This window comes from Pseudopipra pipra, chromosome 2 (assembly GCF_036250125.1).
Source record: "Pseudopipra pipra isolate bDixPip1 chromosome 2, bDixPip1.hap1, whole genome shotgun sequence".
Classification (NCBI taxonomy): Eukaryota; Metazoa; Chordata; class Aves; order Passeriformes; family Pipridae; genus Pseudopipra; species Pseudopipra pipra.
Genome location: NC_087550.1, coordinates 38,575,009 through 38,595,933, shown reverse-complemented (window position 1 = coordinate 38,595,933; position 20,925 = coordinate 38,575,009). Strand labels below are relative to the sequence as shown.

The 20,925-nt window shown below is 45.7% G+C and overlaps 1 protein-coding gene across 1 annotated transcript in view; it reads right to left on the bottom strand.

Moving 5' to 3' along the window:
* Nucleotides 1–9,972: 9,972 nt before the first annotated feature.
* The window catches only part of AMOTL1 (angiomotin like 1), a 59,137-nt gene continuing 48,184 nt past the window's right edge, over nucleotides 9,973–20,925 (bottom strand). The window contains exons 9-13 of the mRNA XM_064645101.1: nucleotides 18,022–18,212; nucleotides 16,619–16,744; nucleotides 14,952–15,178; nucleotides 13,963–14,232; nucleotides 9,973–12,995 (exon numbers count right to left, since the gene is read on the bottom strand). Of these exons, the coding sequence (XP_064501171.1) occupies nucleotides 12,892–12,995; nucleotides 13,963–14,232; nucleotides 14,952–15,178; nucleotides 16,619–16,744; nucleotides 18,022–18,212 (918 nt within the window). The 3' untranslated portion in view covers nucleotides 9,973–12,891. The remainder of the gene's footprint in view (nucleotides 12,996–13,962; nucleotides 14,233–14,951; nucleotides 15,179–16,618; nucleotides 16,745–18,021; nucleotides 18,213–20,925) is intronic.

Sequence of the window (20,925 nt, the reverse complement as noted above, 5' to 3'; positions counted from 1 at the left end):
CTGATCAGGATGGTCCCAGGAGGGAGACAGGGTATTTACAGCTGAAAACACTGGGAGAAAATGTGCTGCCATGGTGTTTTCTCTAAGAGCAGCAAATCCCAGAGGTTTCTCCTGACCCTTCCTACTAGAAACAAGGTGAAGAGATGCTTAAATGAAATGCTGCTGGCTACAGCAGGGGATGCTCCCGGCGGTTCTCTGTTGGAGAGCAGTGGCAGGGAAGCAGCTCCTGTCACCAGGACCTTCTGGGGCTGCACAGAGCACCACACAGTCCAAGCATGGTGCATCCTCCAGGCCATTGCAGCAGCTTGGGCAGCTCAGCCACACGAGAGGCTCAGCAGATACCTTGGGATCCACTACAATGCAGGGTGGTAGCGGGGAAATGCCTCAAGCCCTTGCAACCTCAAATTTCACTTAGTTCAGCATCTCTGGGCTTTAGTTGCTGCTATGTAACACACATATGACCAAATAAACTGGGGAACACACAGTAGTTCTACACAGGGGGACAGATCCATCCCTGAAGCAGATTACTTCCAACCCTTCTGGAGTGGGCTGGGTTGTGAAATGGGATATCAGAGGAAAGGATACCACAGCTGCCAGGCACCCATCCCAAGGGCAGTCTGGTAGTTCAGTGTCTCTCCAACCTTCCCTGGTAGAAGGTAAGAGCATCAATCCAGCCCCTGTCCTGCAAGCTGGAAATGCCAAGCTGCCACTTTTAGCGCGCTCTGCATCACTTCACTCAGCCTGCAACCTGTCCAGGTTTAGGCTCATTTTCTGTCAAACATGGATGGGCCATGTTCCCCTCTCTTCATGGCTGTCTCCTGCAAAAGCAGGAGGCTGCTCTTAAATGCTTGATACTCTTGTGAGGGTACTTGGATTTTCCAGGACACCACTATGTTGATGGTTCAGCATCATCATCTCCCTTCAGCATTTGAAACAAAGATATAGATAAATAAAAATATATTTTTATATATTATAATATTTATTATAATATATTTATATTTATAGGGGACATTGCCATAAATTCAGGCTTTTTGTCCTGCTAAACTTCATTGCATTTCTATTATTTTTTTCTATAAGTTTGTTCAGTTCCTCCAAAGTGACATATAAATCCTTTTTTTTGGTGAAAACTTTTATGTGTTTATGTTACCACAAATTCATCAGCACACTATTTTTTGTGCCACTGGCACTGCCAGAAATACTAAGTGGTCAAGACTGATCTTTGAGGATCATCAGGAGTTATCTCTGTGCAGCCTGAATAAACTCTAAGTGAGACAGAGCACTGATATCTCTCTTGGTTCCTTTGCTACCCATTTCACAGTTTCTTCACACCAAGTATTTTCTTCTGCATTTTAAGTAAAAATTTCACATGAGACACTGCAGAAAAAGGTACTAAAGTCCAGAAAAATGTGACTGAATGCCTTGTCTTTGACTAGAAAAGTCAGTTACTCAGGAAAGCTTGAAGAATTCCCTAGCAAGGATTCCATTTGGCAGGCTTGCTGCAGACAGGCGGAGCTGCAGTTTCCCAGGGCATATTTCTTGCCTTCCTAAAATTACTATTTTCCAGTACTGCTTCTAAACCACTGTAGATTAATTTCAAATATTTGCTGCTGGACTTGCAATTTCATGTCCATTTTGTCTCCAACTCTGGAGTGGAGCTGGTCCAGTTCCTCCAAATTGCACTTTCTTTCCCCCTTAGATGTGGTTGTTTCCATATTCCAATGTCCATTTATCTTCAGTTTGGCCTGAGATTCAGCATTTTCATTCTTCCCAAAGCCTGACACCAAACAGCCACCTTGTTTGAGGGATGTAGTATTTAGGAGGGATTTAGTATCTTTAGCCACACCCTGGGCATGCAAAAGCCACGTTTCTTTCTTGGTTTATGATTCAGGAACTTTTTGTTATTTATTTTAATTTCTTTGGGAAGATCTAGCACAGCTTAACTTTAGCAATTCTCATGTTACCCCTGCACTGCCTGAACTTTAACTTAAACCTCTCTTGGCTGGTTAATACCTTTTTCTGTCCATTACAGGCTTGTGGTTATTCCTAATATTCTTTTTTTTTTTTTTTTTTGTGATAATTTAAGGATTTAGCCTTTCCTCTGAGAGGTCTCTTCTTCTTGCCTGGGATTGCACTCCAGATTGTTTAAAGTTAGTTGATTTCCCTGATTAATTCCCTTAATTTCTCAGAATTCCCTCTCTGAAAAAGTTAGCAGCAAGCTAACAACTCATTTTTAGTTTAAATTGAAATACCATGGAGGCATTTAATCCAAGATATTTTCTATGACAAATTCCTTTGGTTCTTATCAAATGCCCTTAGTTTTTATCAAAGCCAAGCAAAAAAGTCTTCCCTCCTGTTGGATTAATTGCACTTCACCAAATAAACCAGATTGTTGTGTCCAGGAGTAGCCACATCTCATCATTACTAGCAGTGTGATGGGAAATTAAGGTCTTCATTAAACACACCACTCCCATGCTTGACAGTCTCAACTCTATGACAAGACAGAAATCCTTGTCCATACCCACATCTGACCCTAATGATCATAGAATCAAAGAATGGTTTGGGTTGGCAAAGGACCTTAAAGAGCATAGGTTTGAAAAGAGCTTTAAGATCATCAAGCCCACCTGTCAAGCCACCATCACCACCATGTTCACCATTAAACATCTGTCATGTCCTCAAGTGTCATATCCACGTATCTTTTTAACACTTCTGGGGATGGTGACTCCACCACTTCCCTAGGAAGCCTGTTCCAGCGCTTTACAACTGTTCTTTCTGAACTGAACTTCTTTCTGTAAAGATATTTTCCCTAATATCCAATCTAAACCTCCCCAGGTGCAACTTCAGTCCATTTCCTCTCATCCTGTCACTTGTTACCTGGGAGAAGAGACTGACACCCACCTGGCTTCACCCTTCTTTCAGGTTGTTGTAGAGAGTGATAAGCTTCCTTTTCTCCAGACTAAACACTCCCAGCTCCCTCTGCTGTTCCTCATAAGACTTGTGCTCCAGACCCTTCCCCAGCTCCGCTGCCTTTCTCTGGATATGCTAAAGCACCTCAATATCTTTCTTATAGTAAGAGGCCCAAAACCGAACACAGGATTCGAAGTGCAGCCTCACCAGTGCCATGTACAGGGGCAGAATCACTGCCCTGGTCCTGCTGGTCACACTATTCCTGAAGGTCAGGTTGCCATTGACCTTCTTGACCACCTGGGCACACTGCTGCCTCATGTTCAGCCGCTGTGGACCAGCACTCTCCCAGGTCCTTTTCCATCAGGCAGCTTCCAGCCACTCTTCCTCCAGCCTGTAGCACTGCCTGGGGTTGTTGTGATCCAAGTGCAGGACCCGGCACTTGGCTTTGTTGAACCTCATACAGCTGGCTTTGGCCCATCGATCCAGCCTGTCCAGATCCTTCTGCTCTGTTGGCTTTCTGGAGATAAGATCAGGTTCATAGACCATCTCTATCCCATGTCTTAAAATCTGTAGGAATGTGCTTTGCCTCCACCACAGCAGGGCTGACTCCCCAGTCCCTTTTCCCAAACATTTGGCTCTCTTTACAGCTAAGGGGCACACTGCTAACTTGAGGCCCAAACAAGTATCAATATGACTGAGAACAATTTGCTTCACAGTTCTGGAAGGAAAGGTTTAGAAAAGACTGGAAGGGTTTGATAGAGATGTTTCACCAGCACGAGGGTGAATGGCTACAGTGCTCACCCCAGGAATGCTGCCCAATAGACAGTGCACAGTCATATGTGTTCCTTCCAATTATCCCTCTTTCTATAATGGTCTGCTAAGAGAAACCTTTGACACATACAGCAGCCAGCGGGATAATCCATGCAAATGCCTTTGGTGATGGGTAGAGACTCCACAGTTCTTCCCTGATGGTCCCCTACAGGGGAGACGTGGAGCTGGTGGGGTGAGGAGGAGATTGCCAAAAGGACTCCCAGCTGCTGGTCAGTGCCCAAGCAGCCCTTGCAATGTCCCACCAACAAATGTCCAGGGCAGCACGACTCTAGAGCTGCTCCTGAGGGAGGCCTCAAAACAGTGTTCCCCTCTCCAGTGAGCTGGGTGTGAGTTCCTGCATTTAAAAAAGTCTCTTTTACTTAGGACTTCAAGCACATTTTTCACATGGGAAAAATTTTGCCACTGGTGAAAGATCCAAGGAGAAAGCCGACATGTGCTGGGTGAAGGCTGTCAAGTGCTGAGAAATGTTTGCTCTTGAGAGGTGTATGAAATTCCTCTCTAAAACTGAAATGAACCTGGCCTGTTATAGCTGTTTTGGGTCTGAAGAGTTCAACTGGATGATGATGCAAGGAGGATTTCAAACCCAGAGGCTACGTAATAAAGAGTTTTCAAGTGCAGCCCAGTTCCCAGGAGCACATAATTCCATTTTCTCCACAAAAACTCAAAGACCTGTGCTTAGAGCTTTTTACCTGGAGAGGCCTATATTTGAACTGGCCTGGCCACTGTCAACAGACAATTTTCCTCTAGCATGAATGTGTAGTTCACTGTACAATCAAATTCTTCACACTCAAACCTTTCTTTTGCCACTTGCAAATTTCTTTTCCTCCTTCTTCTTCCTCTTCTTTTTCTCTTCCTAATTTTCTTGTTCCCCATGATTAATTGAATTTTTTATTATGCTTTTTCCTATCACTATTCTTTTTTATTTTCTTATTTTCTTGTTCCAATTCCTATTCTTATTCTTATTTATATTTTTATCATAGGATAAGAGAATGGTTTGGGTTCCAGTGGACCTTTGAAATTCACGTGGTCCAACCCACATGTAATGATGGAGGACATCAACTAGATCAGGTTCCTCCTGGTCTTAATCTTATTTCTCTTGCTCCATCTCTTCCTCTACTATTGCTGTTGCTATAGTTACTATTACTATAACACTTTTGATATTAGCATCATCATTACAGGCTGGAGTCACCCTTCAGGACAAAATCCATCTGTGCTGTATGCTGCACAAACACACGATGTCCGTGACCCCCATCCCAGAGCCTTCCTAGTTTAAGTGCCATGGAAGAGCAGGCAGGACAGGCAGCAGGGTAAGTGGCTTCCACACTGTTCCAGCACAGAGGCAGACACCTTGCTGCCAGCTTGGTTTTGCCCAGGAGTTGGCACATGGCTGCTGGAGAATGGCACTGGGGACCTGTTGATGGTAGATGGCAACAGGGACAAAGGATGCTGGTGCAGCCCCAGCAGGGTCAAGTGAGGCTTCAGGCCCCTGCAGGCAGAAGAGCCAGCACACACAGCCATCTGGGTAACACAATAAGGCACTCATGGCTTATCCATCTAAAAAAAGCCCTGTCATGGGGATAAGGCATTATTTAACGCCTAAGTGAAAGGGCTCTGACTTGTGCACCAGATTTAGGCTTGGGGAACTTGTACAATGATTTCATGTTAAAAGCAAAGGTGCACCAAGCTGGTGTGCAGGTAATAATAATCATAATAATCAGCAACAAATACAATTATTTACACAGCTTGAGACAAGGATTTGGGGCCACCACACATGGCCTCACTGTGCAAGGCACTGTACAAACACCTAGATAAGGGCATTCCCTTCCTACCAGCTGTTCAATCTTAAAACTTAACACTGAAACGTGGGGAACTGGTGGCACATGAGAACCTGATTTTCCTGGGCTTTCCCTGCCTGTTTCTGGCAGGGTTGAGTTGGAAAAAGATGTTGGAGGCAGAAGGGTGAGAGGGGGGCAGTAAAAAGTCAGGGGGGGATGCATGCTGTGAAGATGAAAGCAGGAGCTACAAGAGGGATGCTACAAGAAAGCCAGAGGCACTTTTTAGAAGGGTGTATAGTGATAGGGCAAAGGGGAGTGGCTTTAACTTAAACTGAAAGAGGGTGGGTTTAGGTTGGGTATGAGGAAGATATTCTTTACTATGAGGGTGTTGAGGCACTGGAACAGGTTGCACAGTGATGTTGTGGATGCCCCCTCCCTGGCAATGTTCAAGGCCATGTTGGATGGGGTTCTGAGCAACCTGGTCTAGTGGAAAGTGTCCCTGCCATGGCAGGGGAGTTGGAACTAGATGATTTTTAAGGTCTCTTCCAACCCAAACCATTTTATGATTCTATGATGAGCCTGCCAGCTCTGCAGCAGGGGTGATCAGGGCCAAGAGTGGGAATGCATCCCTACAGGGAAACAGGGCACGGATAAGGATGTATCTTTGCAAGAAAACAGGTCGTGGCTGGGGGTGTTTCCCTGCAGAGGAGCAAGGCATGGATGATGATGCATCCCTGTGGAGGAGCATGGATGGGGACAGGCTGCTCTGCTCACCCGTTCTCCCCCGTGGAGGGAGCAGACAGGTTACTGCTGCCCCTGGCATCATGCCCACCCCAGACATGGGTTTGTGCAGGTGGTGCTTCAGTTCTCTAGCTCGCGTCAGTCCCAAACCTGATTAAGGCCAAACCCACACAACATAGGTTCCCTGTGGGGTTGTGGTGAGCATGCCCTATAAATAGACCCCTCTCCAGCCCCTGTGAGAGGTGGCTGGACCCACAGGCTGCCCCATCCCTACATCCTGCTTCACCCAGCAGCAAGGAAGGGAGGGGCTTCCCCATGACAGGGCTCTGTCCGAACCTGGATGATGGGCTGGTTCTGCTCCTTCAACAGTCCTGGGGCAACTCATTTGGGTGCTCCATGGGGTTACCAGGTCCCACCTTTGACGGGCTTGGGATTTAGCATCACAGCAAAGACATGGTGGCCACCAATCCTCCAGTAAGTGCAGAAAGCCACTGGATTTGGGTACTTGGCCTGTCATTTCTGGGTGTGCTATGAATTCAGGTGGAATTCACATAAACTGATTTTTTTTGAGCACCAAATTGCAGTGTGATTTTAAGAGCAAGCCTACCAGAACGGGTTGTCTTAAAAATGCTCTGAATAACCTGCCAAGGGAGAGGACCTCCATCTCCTCACACCTTATGACACCTTTCTCCCTCCTGGAGCTTCCTTCCAGCAGGTTTTCCTACTTGGGTTAATCAAGTCCCAAACCAGGGACTGGCAGATGGATGTCAGACGCCATCACAGTCTCTTGTCCTCATTCTGAGCCCAGCTGTCCTGCAGGAAGCTTCGCATGCCTGGAGGGTCACTGGCTGCCCACCCTGCTTCTGCAGGGGACTGAGGGCACTCCCAGGGCATGCAGGAACTGGGGGAGCTATAAATGTGGAGTCAAAGACTCCACTGAGCAGCCAGGAAAGCCACTGGTCAGTTGTGGGTATGATCTCCTGAGAGCTCCATCACTGCCTCATCATGTGGTACCTGGGAAAACAAGACCCCATCCAGCACTGAGTTTTGCCACAGGTCCTCAGCCCCCCACAAGATGGGGGGGCCAACATGGACCTGGGTCTCATCTCTTACTACTGCCCTGCTTTGTGTCAAAGTGGAGGTCACTGGAATAGGACCGAGACCTGGGCTACAGCAGGGCCACGCAGGGTTACTCTGGAAAATATGCGCACTGATATTTTATTCATCTAAAGCTGAAGTGGTCGGTATGAAAGAAAATAGCTCGTGGTCTTCATACCTTGAGTCAATGAATTCCTGGGCCTTTTATAGCTCAGGAATGCTGGGCACTGGAGGGTGGTTTTACAAGGCTGTGGAACCGCGGCTTAAGGTCTGGATGAACATTAATCACAGCGGGACGACAACAGCTGCTTGTGTTTTACCCGTCTCTCAGGTGGTATCGCACTTTGCACATTGTGCCCTGTTTTACCCATTTGCTTTGGTCAGCAGAGAGGGGGGTTACTACCTTCAGGCTTGTGGGGCCACTGCAATCACCAGTTTTAGTACTGGCATTCAAGGGGTGGGCCCATAACCAGCACGTTGATGCAGTGCCAGCACTGGCTTGGCACCCGCCTCAGGCACTTCCCTGCACTTTGCTTTCCCCCCAGGCTGCTGTTTGAACAACACTCTTGCACTATGGGGAAGAGGAGGAGTGTTTCTCAAATTTCCACAACCTCTGTATAGTAAGAGCTACCGATCTGCAAGAAAAGGGTTTTGGAGTTCATGTGCAGTTGGCCTCCCAAGCCCCCATCATTGCAGGCTGATGGTTGGGAGGGGCAGCCCAGCACCAACCTCACCAGGTACCACCGATCCACTGCAGCTCTCCCATGCCCATGCTGCCCTCTTTCTGGATGAGCAGCTCATCTGCCACAGGGTATCCAAAAACCTAACTAAGGGTGGTCCAGGAACACAGCACAGTGCTCAGGCCCAGTCCAGATTGCTGGGTTGCATCTAGACCCCAGACTGGGGATTCTGATGACAAGCAGCTAGCTGGCAGCATCCTTCCTGCTGGAAACTGATGTCTGCACTTGTGCACGTTTCCCTGCAGCATACCCTAAGTCCTACCCCAAGAGGCATTTAGCGACATGAGGAATCTTTTCCCCAAGAATGCACCTCACTGCTGTTTGTACACTTGCTCCTCTAAAACTTAGGGAGGAGAAAGTTTTGAACATGGTCTTGAAACCAGCACAGAAGAGACATCGCAGCTGCACAGTGCACTGAATCCCAGTGAATACTGGAAAGGTCTCGTCATTTTGGATGGGGCTTGATTTTTGAATGCTTCTAAATGTCAATTTTGTTAATGTTTTTGGCTCTTCTGAGCTCTCTCCCTCTATGTGGCAAGTAAGGAGATCCCTGTCCATTACTTACTTTTGGGATCGTGGATTTTAATTTTAAACAAACTGACTCTGGAATTTGCTTCTTTGCATGTCTATGCCTGAGGTTAATATGCAAAATATACTTAACCTGCAGATTGTGTTACAGTGATATTCTATTTTTGGCTGGAGCATCTGTGGTGAAGACACAACCCAAAAATGGAATAAGCCCCCTCTTTGTCATACCTGAACACAGATGGCCATGAGACTTTTCCCACCCTCTTGTTAGTTTCTTTTCTCCCATGACCTTCACAAAAACAAGATAAGCCCCAAATTTTGCTGTCAAATCTCAACAATCACCAAATTTTTGTTCTTGTTGGTGAAGAGCCAGGGCACAACAAATACTTTCAGCTGCTGTGTCCTGAAAATGGGGTGATCAGATGGGTCAGGCTGACCTGTGCTCACACGGGGAATATGAGGTGCTGGGATGGGGGTGAAGCAAAACCACTGCTCGAGTTTCTGCAACCCCCCCAGACCTTTGTTGACAACATGTGCAAGGATCTGGGGAGAGGAGGTTGGGACAGGCAGAGGAGAACTCATACAAGAGATGCCCTTAGTGGCATTCATGCCTTTCATGCCTGCAGCTCCCTGGGACCTGATTCAGGAATTTTCTAATAGATACTTTCAAGTGCATGTGAGAGCCTGCTGAGCAAATCTCCCTTACTCAAAGCTAGACACTTGGGTAACTTTTTCACCCCTCTCCCTATTTATTTCAATTGCATAAACAAACAATATTTCCACCAGGCTGGAGCATTTCCTTTGCCCGCACAACAGCTTCAAATGAGATCTGATCTTTATTCCTTACTGAAGACATTATAGTTATATACTTCAAGAATATCTAGGTCTACAAGGTGTTCGGGTACCTCACGCACACTCTCACTCACACTGACCCAACACCTGTCAAAAAAAGAAGCCCCAGACCCTGAAGAACATACTAAAAAAATCAGTGGGAGTTCTATGCTTAGCAGGAATGCAGGGCTGAAGCATATTCAGATCTTCACCAAACTGTCTCATTAAGTTTCCACCCTCATTTCCTTCAGGTGAAGATAATCTCACTAAAATCCTACTTTTCTTGCTTGATCAAGATCCCAGTTTGATCTTCTGCTTTGGAGACCCACTGATTTCATGCCCACATACACCCACTGGTGGCACTTGCTGTGGGGCCTTCCATTAACAATGGTGAAAAACAGGAGATGCAACCTTTAAGTCCCCACGGTATCCTCGCTTTGTCTTAGCACATTGTGTGCAAAGCTTAGAGAATTGTTTTAAAAGGTCTTTCTTCTTGCAGTCCGAATATATTCACACTGGAAAAGTGAGAAAATAAACATGTTTATACATTTATTATATACAATAGTAAGGCACAAGTTTAAACAGCAAAGAATAAGAAATCTTTGGCTGACCAACAATATCAACATTTGCTGGGGGTGACACATAACGTTCTTCATTTCCCCCCTATGTACAAATAACCCTCCAGCTGTACAACACTGTACACAAACTTCTCTATACAACCAACGACAATAAAAAATGACAGTATTTTACAACTAGTTACCAATGTCACCTGGAATGGCTACAGCACAGTTTCCCAAAACCACAAAATAGTTCCAAGAGCTGGGAAAATCAGCACAAACGGAACTGTACCGCTCTGCTGAGAGGGGCTGACCTATGGCAGTAGTGCTCCACACAAGTCCTGCTAGTGCTCAGGCTGGGAGGCAACCTGCTGGTCCTCCAGACCTTCCCTCCAGGAAAACTGACATCTCTTGAGTTCAACACAATTGAGGAGAATGAACCTTTGGGTTATTTAAGCTGTTGCCTACAACAAGAGTTGCCTACACCACAGTATTCAACAGTTTCCTATATGTAACCATGAATCTGGGGCACCATCAATTGTAAACACAGCTTTGGAAACTGGAGGTACTGTGGTCTCCACAAGGAGAAGAAGGAATTCTGTACTCTAGCTGACTTGGAGAAGCTGAGCAGAACCACCACCAAACATAACTGAAAGCCTTATCATGCATGCTGATCCAACAGTGTTTCTGCTGGACGCCTCCCTGTCCGCCTGCACACAACTTATTGAACAGTTTCATCAAAAGAAATAATACAGCTGACAATAAAATGCTTAGGGACTTACAAGCACCTGGGTATCCTTATTTCTTGGATAAAAAAATGATGAAATTAAATATTCACCAATACTTTACTTGTATTCCCTTGCTTTGTCTTCCTCCCACCCCAGTCCTACCACAGACACTTGAGGAAGGGCCACGGAGGTGGGTCAGCAGTGATGTCACGTGCAGGCCTGGCTTTGATGCAAACAATTACAACGTTTAAATTAACTTTAGGGAAAAAAATAAAATTATCTTACAAGGCATATATTAAGCTGCATAACATCTTCCAAGGGTTTTACACATTTGGTTTCACAATGCAAAGCTGCTAATACTTAAAACACACGGTTCGCTTGCCCACACAACCTACCTACCTCTACTGCATTTAACAAGTGCAAAAATCAGAAAGAGGGTGACAACAACATGTGTCTAATTCTATGTACACACAAAAATAAGTGCATAGCTTTAACACAGCAGTTTTTTTTCTTTAAAAAAGGAAGGTATCAGCCAGGCAGTATTGACCACAAGGCTCTTGCCTGTGCAGGCTTTGAGTTCGCAAGGTCTTCAGTTTTCAGCAAAAGCAGAGTTTAAAATGCCTGGTGTTCTCATGGTCAAGGGCTATGATTTGATACTACAGGGAGGGGTGATCTTGAGCCAGCCCTGAGCACACAATTACTTCTAGCATCCATCACTCTTCCACTCTAGGCAGCTTCACATTAAATTCCATCACCCTTTTTCCCAAAGCCAACTTCTTCTTAAAGTCATTACGGTGCACCACAAGGTTCAGGAACTGCAAAGCCAATACAAAAATACCTCACAGAGGAAAATTTCCCTATCAGCATGTGCAATGCACAAAGCGAATGGTATGCCATGATTAACACAGCTGGTGAGTTGACTGCCTTACAGTCAGTCACCACCTCTTACTAAATTCAGAGACAAAGCTGAAAATGAGAAATATTCCATCCTAGGTAAAATAAGGTGAAAAGAAACCTCACCTCAGCACAGAAAATACATGATGCTCACATACTGCTTTGCAGTTAAAGCCTTCCCGGCCTGATTCCACACCTCTTAATGCCCAGTCCCACATCAGCTTGAACAGCAGGTTTGTATGGTCAAGAAAAGTAGGATTTGGCTGTAGGCATTGAAAGTAAGGAAAAATCTTGTTGTTACCACAAGCACACTGATTCCTCTAATACTATGAACCAGCGCACATTAAGAGGCATCTTCTGATCTCATGGACTTAAAACCTCTGAAAACACAACCATGCAGCCCCCCTCTGAAGGAACTCTGTAGTGCACAGCCCTTTAGGGAGCTGTTGGAATCCTCTCTTAACTTTCCCTCCTGAAACCTTCCTATGGTTACAACAGGGATTGCTTCAGCACACTCCCCCTCCCCCCCCCCATTTATCCTCCATGAGAATTCCAGCCAACAACTGCTCCTACCAAAAAAAGAAGTCTCAGCAAGCTCTGAGGTTGCAAGACACGAATATTTGCACTGTAAATCCAGCTACAAGAGCAACACTTGTCCAGCCAGGAAAGAGGCACCTGACCTGCCTGCCCAGGAAAACCATACCACGCCACTTCAAATAAATACTTACAAGAACCTGCCGTGTACACCTACAGACCAATTATTCACAAAAACTAGGCAGTGAAATTTTTGAGACTTTGAAACTTTTTGAGAAATGCATTGATACTGAGGAAGATGCAAGTTTTTCCTGCGTTACTCAGAAACTCCCTCTGGCCTCAAAGGAGACGGGATTTCACTCCCTGTCCTGGCTGCAGAGAGGTAGGAAAACAGAGCGGCAGTGTGCAACCAGTCTTTAACTTCACTACTTTCTCTTTATGCCAGAAAACCCAGTTTCTTTTTGCCTCAATGATCCTCTTCTCACACCATCTTCCATTTTCAATGCCCCTCTCTGTTTAGAAAATCCCAGACATTCATTTCATCGCTCCTCTTCAGCACTCTTGACTTCTCGCCTGGTCCAAAGTCTACACATAACAGACTCAAGCTTCATTTGAGGCAAAAACTTTATCTTCCTTCAAACTGTAAGGGTTAGTTTTCAAGGCTGGCACACTGAGGACCATCTTGGACCTGGCTGTACACACACAAAACCCCAGAGACGCTGTCCTCTGCTCAGATGAGGACTTCCATCATGTCCTGATCTGGAAACTCAGGCTTGTGGAGCAAGCTGCTCACTCTGCCTTTGCTGTCAGGCAGCTTCGTGTGGCTGGAGCTCTCTGAAATGGAAAGAAGGGAAAGTTGGTCTTCAGCTCAAATTCAACAGCAAGTTGTTCAAAGCAAGTATCAACCCATTTTTGGGGAAGCAAAGGTGGGGCATGTCCTAACTGTACGTCCTACATCCTGAAACCCAATTTGTTCAGGACACTGAGAATATGTAATGCTTAATTCCCTGCACAATGAGAGCAGGTGTGTCAGTGTACGCAGACCTCAAGGGCAGGCACAAAGATGGTATTTAAGAGATACAGACCAAAGTACCTCTTTAATTAAAATCATAGAATGGTCTGGGTTGGAAGGAACCTTAAAGATCATCTAGTTCAGTGACAGTCAGCCCTCTAATGATACATGGTATGTTTTTAGATCAAAAGCTTGCTTTTCAGAGGAGATGAATGTGTAGGAAATGGGTATTTTCAAAATAACATGCACAAAAGAAATATCTCCTTTGTTAGGGCAGCAAACCAGCAGTTTCCACCTTTCAAAAATAATTAAAATTTTATTTTTTTATCCTCCCTAAAACAAGATCTCCACTTTCTCCATACTATTCCCTCCAGCTTCCCTTTAAAAATTAGGGAGAAAATGGTACTTTCACTAACTATGATTTAGTTGAAAAAAAAGAGAAGAGTCTGAGTATGTGAGCAGGTGTGGAGTGTTTTCAAGGCATGAAACTCAGCAATTTTATATCTGGCAGCATGAATAATTGCATTTGCTGCAAACTGCCTGCCACAGGTGAGTGGAGCTTTACAGAAGCTGTTGAGCATGAAGCTCTGCAAAGCCAGACTGGGCAGCCTTGGAAAGTTCTCTCTATACAATTTTAGTTTCCCTGGAGAAACCTCCACTCCACCTAACAAACCGTAATAGCATCACACACATACACACACCATCAATACTAGGGTGTCTCTGGGGATCTGCTGACAGCCTGGGGGGTGCTGACATTTTGCACTGACATGGGGATCTGGCAGAGCTCACCCAGCTTCTCGCAGGCCACTCGTGTCCCCGGGGCCCGTGGAGCTGGGCTGTGTGACGGGGTGGTACCCAGCCGTCCCCGGCCGGGGAAGGAGGCAGTGCCGGGCCAGAAGAGCTCGGCAGCTTTGTCCGTCTGGGTGCTGCTGTCTTTGCTGGCTGTCTTCGCGTGGGAGGCTGCTGGCACTGGGACAGGCATGCACGACAAGGAGGGCAGAGGAGGAGGCAGTGAGGGGCCTGGTGGGTGGTCGTGGTGCTCCTTCCCCAAGAGCAGCCCTGAAAACACATAAAGGTCAGTCACATGCTGGCTCAAATGCAAGTGCTGTCCCTTTGCCCCACCCCTTAGCTACAAGGTGCTGGTCTGGGTATGTCTCCAGGCCCTTAGCTTGGATTAGCTTTTACCCTTGATGCTATCTGTTGCTCTTTTTCTAACATACATATAGTACTTCCCTACAAATAGCTCTTTGAATGCAGGTTCCCCTTCCTGTGTTCCCTTCTGCACACTCATCCCAGTGGCACTTACTCCTGGCACATCCTTGCACACCTCCACACACCGATCCTATGCAGCCTCAAACCACAGGCAGTCCTGCACTCATTTTCCCATTTAGCTGCCACATCATGCAGTCCTACACACGTGGATGCTCACCCTCTTGATTAACTTTAATCAGACTTTTTTTAATAGCCCAAACTTGTTATTTACTCCCAAAAAGTTGTAAACATTATGTTTTTGTATTTGGGAGGACTTCTTTCAACTCTGGCTTTCTATTATCAATGCAGAATTATTTAATATGATTAAAAGTATAATTAAGATACAATGCAAGGTTTAAAACTGACTAATTTTTTACATAAGCACAAGGACACACGTTCTGCCATGGAAAGTAATCTGGAAACGAGCTGTCAGGGCAATGCGTGCCAAGGCACTTTTGCTAAGTTCAAGCAGAAGGATCAGGATGAAGAGATGGATGAGCCAAAACTTAAACAAAAGCTGAACTCGCCTATGCTCCCCTTCCAGAGCTTCTCTTCCTTCCTCTCCTCAGCTATCTGGTTGCTGGTGAGCGAGGTCTGGCGTGAATGCACCCCCGTAGCAGCGGCGATGGAGGGGACAGACCGAGCTGGTCGCAGGCTGGCACTGTCAGCTTTCCCTGGATCTTTTCGTGACCGTTGCTGAAGGACCTTGATCATGGCATCCTTCTCAATTATTTTGGCATGGAGATTCTTTATTCTGGCAAAATATGAACGCTCTGCTTACAGGAATGGAAAAGGCATTTATATGAGCAAGGTTCCACACCCTGGGGTAGCAGGGAGGTCCCAAGGTACATGCCCTGCTGCTCTGTCCCATCTGCTTTTGAGCTACTTGGAGAAGGCAGTTCCCAGCAGTTCCTCCAAGGATAACTATGCACTTCAAAACAGACAGCATTTCTAACTATTAAGGCAAAACTTTTCTGCAAGGTTAAGTGAACCCATCTATGCTGTTGCTTTATCAATGCTCCAGCAGGAGCAATGAGGGTAGTATCCTAAATGGGCTGCAGGTTGCTACCACAGTTGTTGTCAGCTGGAGTAAAGGCCTGCTGAAATGAGGGGAAAGGTTCCCTTTGATTTATCTAACAGCTGGGCTGGGCTCTTGCTTCTCCCTCACTGCTGCAGAAACAATCAGCACATGGTGTGCAGAGCCGAGCAAAGCTCACTACTTCTCTCATACAGACCCTGAAGACTCAAATCACTCAAAAACGGGATTATTTGAGACTTTTCTCCAGGAATGATTAGCACCAAATCATACTGAAAGACTACAAAACTATATTTAAAAAAAACTGCCGTACGCTATGATAGTCAGATGACTATAGCTTGACCGTGCTGTACAATATATAGTACAATGCATCTGCATAGCTTTTGTGCAGCAGTGAAAGCTAAAATGCCACATTTGGAACACCTATATATACAAAAGAGACAGATAGTAACTTCATGTTGGCATTAGTTTTCATAATCAGATGTCTAATTTGCAATGAAAACACAAGATGCTAATCTATCTTTAATTAAGTCAATGGCAAAACTCCACTACTTCCCTGGAAGCAGGATTATCTTACATCTGTGAGTGGAAAACAAAAACCAAACCCAGTAAAAACAATCACTGACATTTTCCACAAGCAACAAATACACCTTTTTTATTAAAGTGTCTGCAGACTTGTGTTTTTGTGGGGAAGCCAACACTGAAGAAACAACCTGAATGTGGAAAACTGAGTGTATCTAGAAAGAGCAATAAGCAGGCAAGGAGTGAAGAGCAAGGCAAAGGAATGCCCTCATGTTGCTGATTACATACAAGTGGGATTACAACTTCAGCTTTTATGGCCAGATGTTCCTGCTTCCAGAGGGGGATTTTCACAGAGATTAAACAAGCACTCAGTTGCCTTATATGCCAACCTACTTTTAATTGTAGAACAGCCTCTGTTTGGTAAGAATGTCAGTTTTGTCACAGGAAGTTAGGAAGGAAGTTATCTAACGACAACAACCCTTTAATCCCTGCTTTAACGCTGAAGAGCAAAACTAAGTCAACGTAAAGCTAAGCCCATCCTTTCCAGGTATGCAAGAAGAAACATAAGGGCATCCTGGTTTATTCGAACCCAGCCCAAACACCACAACAAGCAGGTATGGCACAAGGTCCCCTTACGTGTACTCCATGTCCTGGCAGCGCCGGTTGGCTTGCACGATCTCCTCCTCCTCCTGCCAGCCCCGCATCTCCAACGCCATCTCGCCGTAGCTGCCATTGCGTGAGTGGCTTGGGGCCGAGGCATCCCTGGCAAAGAGGGTCACCACAGTGAGTCAGGCTCCTGAGACTGTGAGGGTGGCTTTTGCAAGTGAGATTGGCACTTGCAAAGAAAACCCCAAACCCACGTTCAAAGAGCAAGTTAGCGATGGTTGCCTGTCAAGTGGAGGGCTATCTGGCATTGGGTCATCCTGCTGCAGGCTACTCTTGGCTTGGGTTTGGTCATTAATGCCATTAACTTAACTGGGTTGAAGGAAGAGAGAGCATGCTGAAATCATGGGTGACCCATGCAGGGCTAACAACCATCCTGAGGGACACGGTCAGACATCAGAGAGACTCATTCACTGGGTCCCAAGTCAGCAAGACTACGTTGCAAACTAGCAACAAAGCTCTACACTTTGCCAGTTGAAAAAAAGCATGGGAATTGCTGTCTAAACTGAAGTGCAAAAGGAAAGGACCATCCTGAGTCACGCATTTAAAACTTATTTCAAAGGAAAAACTCTTTTAGGATAATTTCTGAGGATTTGGTTTCTAAGAAACTGGGGGCAGAAGTTAATTATTCCATCCTCCTGATCATTGGAAAGTCTCACTGCCTTTTGTGCTTTTGGGCACCATGCTTTGACACAGACAAACTGGAGACAGATAGTCCAGACAAATGCAATGTCAATGGGAAAGGGTTTACACTAGGATATGTCAGGAACGGCTGAAGGAAGATACAAGAAGGAATATCTGTTTTCCAATATTTACAGGGCTGTTTGAACATCAACAGTGATCTGTTTGTCATCGTGTACACCTGGGAAGGACAAGAATCAATGGAGGTAATTTGCAGTATAGAAGTTTAGCTTAGCTATCAGGAAAACCATTTTAGTTTGAAGATTAATGAAGCAGTGAAAGAGGGGATTTAGGCCACAAAATTTCCCTCATAACAGGTTAAACAACTGCATTGCAGGCCGTGGAACGGATGCAGCCATATACCAACAGTTCCTTCTCACTCCATTGATGTGTTGGGAGGAGCTGCCTTACCTGTCCTGTGTAATTTGGCACCCTGAGACTTTGCCATTGAGGCTATTGCTTGAATCAGGTGCTTAGACCTGATAAACTTTTGGACCTAGTCAGAAGAATAAATCCTGCCTTAACCAAATATTGTATCTCACTGGAATGATACCACAGAGAGGTGCATTAACCCTGGTGGCGCAACTTAGCAGGGAAAGGCAAGCAACATCCAGCCTTAAGAAAATATCCATGTATTGTTTCCCCATGCTTTCCATGGTGAAGAGAGCTGCCTGCTTACAGCTAAGTCATCTTACCTCTCCGTTGCAGCTGTGGCTGCAGCATTCATGGCAAAGTGCCGGATCGTACTCTCCTCCAGGTACTTCTGCTCCCACTTGGTCATGTCAGCTTCCAGGGCCAGGATCCTCTCCTCCTTCTCCCGCACCAGCTCCATCAGGGCTGGGGCATTGTGCTCCGGGAGGCTGCTTGCCTGGTAGCTGCCCTGCCTCTGCCATTGGAAAGAGCAACAGACATTCATCCCCTGCCAAGCATGGGAGTTGCTAACCTGTTTTTCCCCAGTTCCATGGAGCATGCAAAGACATCCCCGTGTCTTTTGACTGGGGCAGGTGGAAACCCCAGGCTAAACCCCTTAGCCTGCAGGAGAACAGGAAAGTTGACCATATGTGCAACCCCAGCACATGGCTCCCCAGACCATGCTGACAGGCTGCTCCCTGGATCTGCAGGGATTTACGGAATAACCCACACCAAGGAAAAAACAGGAAAAGAAGCTGGTTGTAAAAAGAAGCAATGAAGCTTTGAAAGATATTTTTCTTGCTGCGACTTCATCCCATGGCTGAGCAGTGCTCACTATGGACAGTCAGTTACTACTTATATATAAAAGCTGAAAGAAAGCGACATGTAACCCATTTACAACAGCAGCTGGGAAAATACCCCAGACATGCATTTACACCAGCCTCTTCTGGCACATTAGTTCTCATGTGCCCTCAAGAGATGCTTTCTGCGGTGTAGCAGCTAAGTTTCTGAGAGGCACTGTGGGGTGGCTCCTATGGGATGCTGACAAGTAGCAGTGGCTGAGTAACTCTTTGCATCTACGCTGAAAGGAAAGCGCTTACCCAGGCAGGATTTATCCCACCCAGTTACAGCACTTAATTAAGTCACCTAAGCAGCATGGGTAGCTGCCCTGAGCTCCTCTCACTGCAGAGAGAGAGTGGAGGCAGATGGAGATTAGGTCCTCAGCTCAGCAGAGGGATGAGCATATACCAAGGGGAAAGGTGTGAAGCTCTGGGAGAACTCAGCAGAAATAAATGAACTTTTAAATAAAAAATACAAGAGATTTGTTACACTGCATGGTGCACAGTATTGTGCTAAACTGGAAATGGTGTCTCAGGAGCGCTGGTTTCTCATCCATGCTACATCATGAATGTGCACTGGTGGAGCTGTACTATCACACTGCACGGAGGGCTGCAGCAACCATTTCCGTTTTCCAACCTACATTTCCTTCTTCTAGACACTTTTCTCCTGCTTACAAGAAACTAGAGATACTAGGGAAAGGCTGCAGCCTTTGCCTCTGGTGCAGTAACAATCTGTTTGGAAGGTGCTTTCTGGAAATGCAATATGGAGTGGCCCTTGGGAGCAACGGCTGTGACTCTGCTCCTGCAAAAATATTGTCAAATCTCTAGCAGAAAGGTAATATTTTAGAAGCATGGTCCTGGTCTACAAATGGCAACTTGGGACATCATGGATGCCTGTCGTCTTCTGAGTCAAAAGCTCTGCCAGCCCTGCGTGCTCAGCCTCAAAGGGATTGTTTTTTGGGTCCAACTCTTTCATCAGTGATAATGAAGATTTGCCATTTGGACTCAGCTACCAGCAAGCCAGGGATAGAATATATTCTGCCTTAGTGTCTCCTTGTATCTCTTCTGCTGTCTCCACTAAAAGTGAGAAAAAAAATCACCTTTTTTTCTCTGCAATGAGAACATGTCTCAGTGACTATAATTTTAATAGCTCAGAGAAGATAGCTCTGAAGCAAAAAGCTGGGGTATTTTTATGCCACATGATTCATTGCAGCATTGTGGTTCATAAACGAAAAGTATAAATAACAATAGTAAAAAAACCCCCAAAGTCCCCTCTCAAAGCTGACAGGTGAGATAAGAAGTTAGAGTATCTTTCCTCTTAAAACTTACTAGACAGAATGGGTACAGGCATTTGAGAGCTGTGTCAACCCAAAATCCAAATGCTAGTTACAATGCCAAAAAAAATTAAAAATTAAGGAATCTGTAAGTTACAGAGGAATTTTCTGCCAAAATGAACAGATGTAGCCTGAACTCCCAAGACAAGGACTTCAGCAACAGTCCATCCCAAGTTACTTTATGTATCAACTTGTCCCTATATTCCAGCCTTTCTTAGTTCTAGTATTATCTTCACTTGAATTTTAATTGTATGTTTCTTAAGTATTCTTTCATCTACCAGCATTAGCATGTCATACCCCAAGTAATTCCTTTGTTAAACTGGAGGAAAGCTGGCTAAGGGGGAACTGAGAAGACCCACTGGAACAAGACTTGAACAGCAAGCCCATGGTGGACAGGGCAAGAAAGACTTAACACACTTAGATGGCAGCATGGAAGAGTCGAGATGAATGAGAAGGGTCTCCAGGGACCCACACTGAGAGCAGAAGGGCTCTGGGGGGATCTGCCCTGCCCTGGGGCTGCTGGCAAGAAGGGGATGCTCTCAGGTCTGGCCCTCTGATGACTCTGCAAACCACTGACACTCACTGTAGAGCTATTTCCCAACCCCATCCTGTCGGCAGGATCAGCCCCTCTGTTTTCTGGCAGCATAAGGTCTGTGTAACAGCTGCTTTGGTTTCCACTAATGCCTTATAAATAAGGAAAGGTTATAGCAGCAGATGCCTGCGATGACAGATATGAGTGAGCCCTTCAGAATTGCAAGAGCATCATGCTTTGCTTATGTTGCTGGTTCTTCCCCAAGTTGTAGTTTGATACATTTAGCACATCTGCTCGCTCTCCTCCTGAGCCAGTGCCCATGTATTTGGCACTCATTGTGGGCTGCAGCCTGACAATTCTTCCTGCAACCTCCTTATGCTTTTTTTATTTTCCTTTTCACAGGTGACTGGAATTTGGGACTTAGGGATGGAGGACTTAAAACAAAGGAAGGATTGTGCATAAAATACAAGCATAACACTACCC